Source organism: Notolepis coatsorum, assembly GCF_963971535.1.
Source record: "Notolepis coatsorum genome assembly, chromosome: 1".
NCBI lineage: Eukaryota > Metazoa > Chordata > Actinopteri > Aulopiformes > Paralepididae > Notolepis > Notolepis coatsorum.
Window position 1 is genome coordinate 26750784 of NC_140165.1, and position 8065 is coordinate 26758848.

Sequence of the window (8065 nt, forward strand, 5' to 3'; positions counted from 1 at the left end):
TCTATTTATACTTTATACATAGCTTTGTGCAATAGGTATGTTTATATTCAACAGACCTATATTTTGACTAATTATACGTAGCTTTGTGCAATATGTATATTGTCTACATTCAACAGACCTATATTTTGACTACTTATATGTAGATATGTGCAATACGTCTGGCATATATGTGTACAGTTTGACCTTGTGCTCATCTCATATTGCAACGATAAACTTCAATAAACAAAGTTTTGAAAAAAAGAAAAAAAAAGAAATAAACAAGCCAGTGTCTGTTAAACTAATCTTTGCATAAGTCGCATATTAATGTCATAAGTATAATAAAGGCTTAATGTACACAACAGAAAGAGGTCAGGCATAGTTTACAAGTAGTGACTTTTATTTATCAGATTCAAGTCTGTTAAATCAATCTTTGCATAAATCACATCTTGCAAGCACCATTAAGGTAGTGTAGTTTCAGTACCCATGTAAATATAATAATACACACCAGTATAGTTTTCAGGTTCCAGCCCTTTACGTTTACAAATTGCAGTTCAACATACTATGTAACAGATTATAATTTGTAAACAATATTTCAAGCTAGAGCTAGTTTGTACCAGAGTAGTTCAACTGAGAAATCAATGTAAACAATTGGCCAAGGATCCAGGAAGAAAAACATGGTAAATATAGTAAATAGTAAATACGTAGTGATAGTAAGATTAGGCACATTTTATGATAACTGATTCGGAGATACTCAAACGTACAAGAAGATGGCCCACAGAAGTGTATACTATGAATACTAGAATCAACTGCTGCAACAATTGCTGGCATTAGTGATTGACATTTAAATGTTTCTTTACTTTGTATATTTCTGTTACAATTATAATAGAATGGTAACTACCCTATCCAACCCAGTAACACTAAAAAAATTAAATGTCAGCTGATTTATTAAGGCCTAAATGATAGCCTACTGTTGTAGCCTTTTGTGAAAATTTTACACAATAGTCAGATGTACAAATAAAAAGTGCATAGTAAATTATAGAAAGGTGCAAATGAGCCGACAATAACAGTTATATTTGAAATTGTACCTTGAAGGTGCAACAAGGGTGCCCCAGATCCCATGCTCAGTAAGCAGGCACACCACCACACGTACTCATACATATCAGGTGTGGCACATAATATGGTTAGCGAGCGTAGTAAATCTCTTTTTTTTTATCCACTTTTTCTCCTCTTTTTCTATTTTTCTCCCATCCCAATTCACTGTGCCAATTCTCCCCTCCCTGTCTTGAACGTTGCTCGCATATGCCCCCCACTGGCCGGTTGTATGGAGGATAGAAGCCTTGCATCACGTGTCCCCTCCGGTACACGAGGAGGCAGCCTGTCACATCTTTTCACCTGCCAGCGCGGACTCTCATTGGCGAGGTGTAACGTGTGGGAGGCTCACACTACCCCCGCCATTTCCTGTCTCTGCTGTGCAGGCGTCCCCAACCGACCTGTAGGAGTCGCTGTCCACAGCGTCCAGATTACCACCCATCGACTTCCACCCGCTAATTCTGCCAATTAAATTAGTATGACGGCTGGCCCAAGCTGGAGGCAGCGCCGACAGCCGGAGTCGAACCCGGTGTCTCTTGCGTTGGTGACGAGCGAAATGTCCGCTGCGCCACCCAGCCGCGCGAGCGCACATCTCTTTGTAAAGAATGTCAAAGTTTGTTTGCAAAAAATACATTTGAGGCCGGGTGCCATGTATTCAAAGTGTGTACCGTACTCTTAGTCTTGATAATATAGGATGATCAGCTGAGAGAAAATCAGTTTACAGAACATTTCAAACGTTTGGCAAAATAAGCCCTCTCTCTAGAATCTTCTAGTAAAATCTGTTTCAAATGACTGGAAGCAGCATGCTGAATCTGTTACGTGGATACCTCAGAGTACTGAATGTCACAGGCTACTTGGCCTCAGCCCTCAGGCAGCAAGCTTGTGACACAGAAATCTCCCTACAGTGATCCAGATTATAGACAAGAGGCTTTAGTGTCAGGGTAGTCTGATTTACAGGATATAGACTGTGGGTATAACATAAGCACGCCATTGGTCGACTATTTCAGTCAGAATTCTCCTCGCCTTCCGCTATCTGCAACACTATTTTGCAAGGCCACCATCACTGCATCCCAGGCTTAGCGCCACCCAGGGTGATTGTGATTGGTTTAAAGAAATACAAACAAGTCGGAGCGTTTTTTCGAATGATATTTGGTTCAGCCAGACCCCTCTCCAGTGTTGGCACAGTGCTAACATGGTGTGGCGAGAAGTATCACTATGTGAGACTAGCGTCGCCGTCAGGGACGTTGGCCAATCTACAATCACAAATGTTGCCATACAAGTTTGGACCATTGAGGCCAGGTTACTTTTTGAACCAGGGCCAGGTTACTTTTTCAAACAGAAATAGGTATCTGATGAACTGTGAACAAACATAGCCTTTAGTGATCAGCATCACTTTTGACTATTAAATGGGCATGATTATGGCTATCCTTGTCTTCCACTGTCATGCCTACAATTGATCTGTCTCAAGCCCCGTCCTCTTTTCTTGATCCTCCAATCGCAACTGTTGCTTCCCTCGGACAAGGAGGGATGAGATAGGGCAGAGGGTAAAGGGGTAATCCAAGATCCTAATTTTACACTGTAACTTTAACACAACACAAGCATTCAATGTGCCTGATGACATCACCGGTGTCCGGTGGCCATATTCAAACACATTTACTCTCAATAACTTTTTAACTAAATGAATGTGTGCAAAACTGTTCACCATGTTTGGATGCGTGTGAGATTATGTGCAAAATACATCAGTATTGTTTTTGGTGAAGTTCCCCTTTAAGACCCTGTGGGAACCCTGGATATTACACATTTTGGAGATTATTACTTATTAAATTGAGGTGTAACACAAGACATTGAAGGCATGCGATTGGAGTAATCCTAATCTGAACAATTACAAAAGACAAGGCTTGTATTCTAGAGTAGGGCTGGGCGATATGGCCAAAAATGATATCACGATAACGATATCGATAACAATATCATATCACTCAATATTCGATATTATCGATATTGTTATAAGTATAAAAAAAATAAAAAATTAACAACAGATGTATGTTTATTTTGCAGCCATTCTTTGTTGTTGCCGCCATCTTTAGTGTTACATCCCCTCACACTCCAGTTCTCAGGCTGCAGCTGATTTGAAAGAGAAAGTAAACCGGCTTCTCTGCTGGCTGTGGCTCCAGGGGAGTTGAACAGTTCTGGCTCTGCTAGTTTCTTTTGGCGCTTTTTTGGTGGACGACAAACCACCGCACATGTGCACCGTGACTTGTGACTGGAGTCTAGCTCTGCTAGCACACATAGCCTACTGTGTATACAGACGGTTTCAAACTGTATTTTAAATTAGAAAGCAAACAAAATAAATGGACAAGAGAAAAAAAAATCTCAATTTGGTCAGTATTGTCATTTGGACAAGCAAAGCCATTACTTTAAGTTGCAGGCAAGAAAGACAAGTCTGTCCACTGTCTCTGGTTTTAAAACTGCCCTGTTGCAGGTCACACAAAAAAAATTTATACCCACCCCGCCGATATCGATTATTAAAATATATCGCGATAATTATCGTTATCGTTATATCGCCCAGCCCTATTCTAGAGATGACCATCTCTTCTGGACATCAGACCTCAACTAGGGTGAATAATACTGATGTTAGCACAGCAGCACATTTCAAGAGTCAGACCATCTAGGTTCCCGTCAGTCACATATTTTCTCTTTTTTTTTGGCGGGTACCTCACCCAAAAAGATTAGACTTGGGTCTGGATTTAAATGAGCCTTTCGCTATCAAAGATTTACGCTTCGAATGGAGGACCCTTGAGAACCTCCAGCGGCCCCCGTCGCCTACGTCCGTGTTCTCCGAGTCCGAGTCCCCGTGTGCGCCGATGATGTCTCGTATGTCCACGGTCACACTATCGGCCAGATACTGAGAGGCCCTCTTCCCGTTGTAGTCTCTGATGTCCACGTCGGCATCATAGGCGCCAACCAGCAGCTTCACGACGTCCGCGTGGTTGTGCATGGCGGCCAAGTGAAGAGGCGTGTAGCCGGCACTGGAGCGGGCGTTGATATTGATGGGCGTGGCGTGCTGTTTGGCAAAATTAACTATCAGTGCCAAAAGTTCTGGCTTTCCTTGCTTGGCGGCCCAGTGGAGGCAGGTGAAGCCGGTGATGAAATCCTTCTTCGAGATCAGACTGGGCTCGCAGGACAGGAGGTTGTGTAGGCCGGCCCACTCGCCGTCAGAGGCGCACATCATCCACTCATGCTCCAACGGGTCCAATGTGACGATGGCCCGGTCCTCGTCGGCGTTGGAGGAGGCCAGCGAGGCTGCGTCGCTGTCCCCTCTCGTCCGGTCGTCGTACCTGCCGGACAGGTAAATGGAGTTTCTCAACACCATGCTGCGCCGCACCTGGGGCGACATGTTCATCATGTGCTCAATGACGTCTTTACGGCTGCCTTTAGGCGAAGTGTTGCCCTCACTCCCGGATAAACTGCGTGAATCAAATTGCCCATCGTCTGCTCCATCATCCAGGTGGCCTGACAGTGAACTGTGCTGTGATCCTCTTGAGGTTCGGTGCACGTTCACGTCGTTTTCATTGCTTTGGTTGGCTTCGTGGCTCCCATGTGGTACACTTAATGAGACAGGCTCACTCTCTATGTGTCTGTCAACTGGGTCTTCGGGACATAGTCTAACGCATGAGTCTACCTGTCCTGGGTTTTGACATCCAGGTAGGGTGAACATAGATCCATCTGCAGCTGCCGGTAGAGGGGAGGCTTCAATCACAGCAATGTGTGGAATGTCAGGCACCGGGTTATTAGTCCTCAGAATGCTCAGTCTCTTCTTCTCACTTTTTAAACCCATTACATTTCCCATGTCGAATTCACTCGTGTTGTTGTCTCCAACCTTCTGAACTACAAACTTCGGACAGTCGATTATAGTCTCTGTTTTGTCTGCCAAAATGGACTCTGAGGAAACAACAAGCGAGTTTCTCACCTGGCTGACACGGTCATTTCCGTAACCTGAGACGGCAGGTATGTGTTGTGGTGCCGCACCACCACCACCGCGTGTAGAGGTTACAGACCCGGCGGGAGATCTCTGTGGTGGCGGAGGACCCATTAGTACAGTTTCGTTGTTGTTAATAACTCGAACTATCTCGGTTCTGCCCGCACTCACCGATTCGCCTCGGTCAGAACCAACTCTCTCTTGTTTCCCTGAGACTACCGTCACCGTACCTGCCCATGATGTCCCGCTGCGTTCTTTCGCAACATCCTTCATAGAATATCGACAACTTTTCCTCACGCAAACAAATTTAACTCCATTCTCCCCCGTCTTCACGAATGCGACGCTGTCAACGTAGCTCTTGAACTTCTCCCTGACGACGGCTTTCCTTTCCCGTTCGTCCGGGAATATGGACTTAAAATGGTCCATTAAATCCGTGTTTTTCACTCGACCTCCTCTCTCCGTTAGAAACCGCAGGATCGCTTCTTGCGTGCACTCTGTCGCCATTGTGATTGCTTTCCGGGTTCATTAAATGTGAAAATAGGCTTCTATGAAATATAACCAACTATGTTAGTATCGATCGTTTAACTAACACATAGCGCACGTCCGTCCCACGACATCCCATGTCGTGCTTTGCTCCCCCCCAAAGAAGCGTATCCCTTCTCCCGCGTTCGGGCCGTGATGATAGAGCAGAAACGAAATGTATAGAAGATTGTGTGAGGGCAGACGCCATAGAATTAGATGTTATAGAGCCGCTTTGGCACTATACAGGACACTGGACGCAATAATTGGGCAGACGATGACATGGTATGGCGGAGGGCACAAACTATCTGTGCGTTTTATTTCTATGCTTCGAGGCGTTCGCCGCCTCCTAGCAACCGAAGTGTAGGAAACTGTAGACCTCGAAGCGCCATTTTGGGACCAAATACACCTATACGTGTATAGGGTAAGCCTGCTGTTGGAGCCAAAATGGCATGCTTTTCCTAGCGTTGAGCCTGCGATGAACCGAGCAATATAATCTTTTTGACGTCCGGTCAGGATTTATTTTCAAAATAAATGTTCAAAATCAGTCATAAACTCTGACTCCATTGCCTTTGCCTACACTCAATTTATACCTACCTACTACTTTCATTGTTTACAATTTCCCTACTGTAATCATAATAATCCTCATAGTGGCACGGTGGTGGTGTAGTGGTTAACACTGTTTGATTGATTGATTGATTGATTGAAAACTTTATTAACAGATAGCAGAATGGGTACAATACAGTACAGCTCAATACACACAATTGTTAAGGGGATGCAGACCAGAGAAAGACTTTCGTCTTGTTTACATCAGGGTCCCCCATTTTAAATTCATCAGGACATATATGACATACAGATAGACAGTACTGCTACATTTGTCGCCTCACATCTAGAAGGTCCTGGGTTAGATTCCCGCTTGACCAGGTTAACGTGTCTTAACTGTGTTGAAAGTATGGCTGCCTCTGCCTGTAAGTTACCATTGGCAACCACTTAAAGGGGACATGCATTGCTATTCCTAGCACTATTTGGGCAACTTTACACAATTCCTGTGAGTCTATTGAAGACATCTGTAAGTTTTTTTTTTTTTTTAATGCATTGTTTTATATTTCTAATCAAGTACTCAAAACCATCATTTTTCAGCCTCAAGATTTCAGGCTGTTATGGCCTGGCTCCGCCCATAAGCACTTTGAGTGACAGTCAGTCCACACAGTCTGCGACTGGTAGACAGTCGCAGACTGTCACTCTCTCCCTCTCCCGTTCGGGGGTGTGTGCCTGAGCTGAATCAGAGCAATCCGCCAATATGGTATTTAGACACAAAAACACATTGATACTAACTCCTATTACTATAATACAATGCTAGAGACTGAAAAATTACATTTATAATGCATGTCACCTTTCCACTTAAGATAACTTGCACGTGTTTCAGACAATAGGGTATATCTGCAGAGCCGCAAGCCCAACGACTGGGCGGGGCTTCGGGGCTTGTACTCTGTTTGAGGTGGGACTTCGGGGCTTGTACTCTGTTTGACTGTGCATTCGGGCTTGTACTCTGTTTGACTGTGCAGTAGTCAGTTTGTGCTGTTTATTTTTACAAGCAGTGAGGACTCGACAGCATTTGCATTTCTGTGTTCCGTGTTGCAGGTTAGGGTTAGGGTTAAGGTTAGGGTTAGGGTTAAGGTTAAGGTTAGGGTTAAGGTTAGGGTTAGGGTTGAAAATAAACAGCACAAACTGACTACTTCCGGGTTTTACAGGAAACAAGACAAGGTACAAGACCCGACGCCCCGCCCACGCACAGTCAAACAGAGTACAAGCCCCGAAGCCCCGCCTCAAACAGAGTACAAGCCCCGAAGTTCCGCCTCAAACAGAGTACAAGCCCCGAAGCCCCGCCCACATCAATTATGCCACATCAATGTGGAACGCCCTACCCAAAGCTGTAAAGGAATGTGAATCACTACCCACTTTCAAAAACACTCTAAAAAAACACCTAAGGGAGACTGCAACTCGAAACTGGCCCCTGTAAATGTCCGAACACAACCCCCTCCAATGTACAGTAAATTACCAAGTATGGTCTTGTCAATAATCCAATGTACAGTTTTGTTTGTACAGTTGTACAGTGTCCCCCACCCACCCCTCCTACCCAACCTCCCCCCACTCCTACCCAACCCACCCACCCAACCACCTCCAATGTACAGCCCCCCCCCCACCCCCACCTACCCAATCCAATGTACAGTTTCTACGTCAAATGTATATACTCTTTTTTCTGGACTCTTTTTGTATCACAAACAGTACTGTAATTGCAAATCTGGTATGTCATAAATGTATAGATGTAGCAGTACTGTCTATCTGTATGTCATGCATGTCATATATGTTACGATGAATTGAAAATGGGGGACCCTGATGTAAACAAGACGAAAGTCTTTCTCTGGTCTGCATCCCCTTAACAATTGTATGTATTGAGCTGTACTGTACTGTACCCATTCTGCAATCTGTTAATAAAGTTTT

At 44.4% G+C, this 8065-nt stretch overlaps 1 protein-coding gene across 1 annotated transcript; it reads right to left on the reverse strand.

Moving 5' to 3' along the window:
* Window positions 1-358: 358 nt before the first annotated feature.
* Window positions 359-5702, reverse strand: LOC311230081 (uncharacterized protein). Its single transcript, XM_084316231.1, has one exon. It carries the CDS (start codon window positions 5546-5548, stop codon window positions 3782-3784), a length of 1767 nt encoding a protein of 588 aa, XP_084172357.1. The 5' UTR covers window positions 5549-5702; the 3' UTR covers window positions 359-3781.
* Between the last annotated feature and the right edge of the window lie 2363 nt (window positions 5703-8065).

What these genes read in the sequence shown, in the direction of transcription:
- LOC311230081 (XM_084316231.1), bottom strand. Translation starts at nt 5,548, where the DNA reads ATGGCGACAGAGTGCACGCAAGAAGCGATCCTGCGGTTTCTAACGGAG.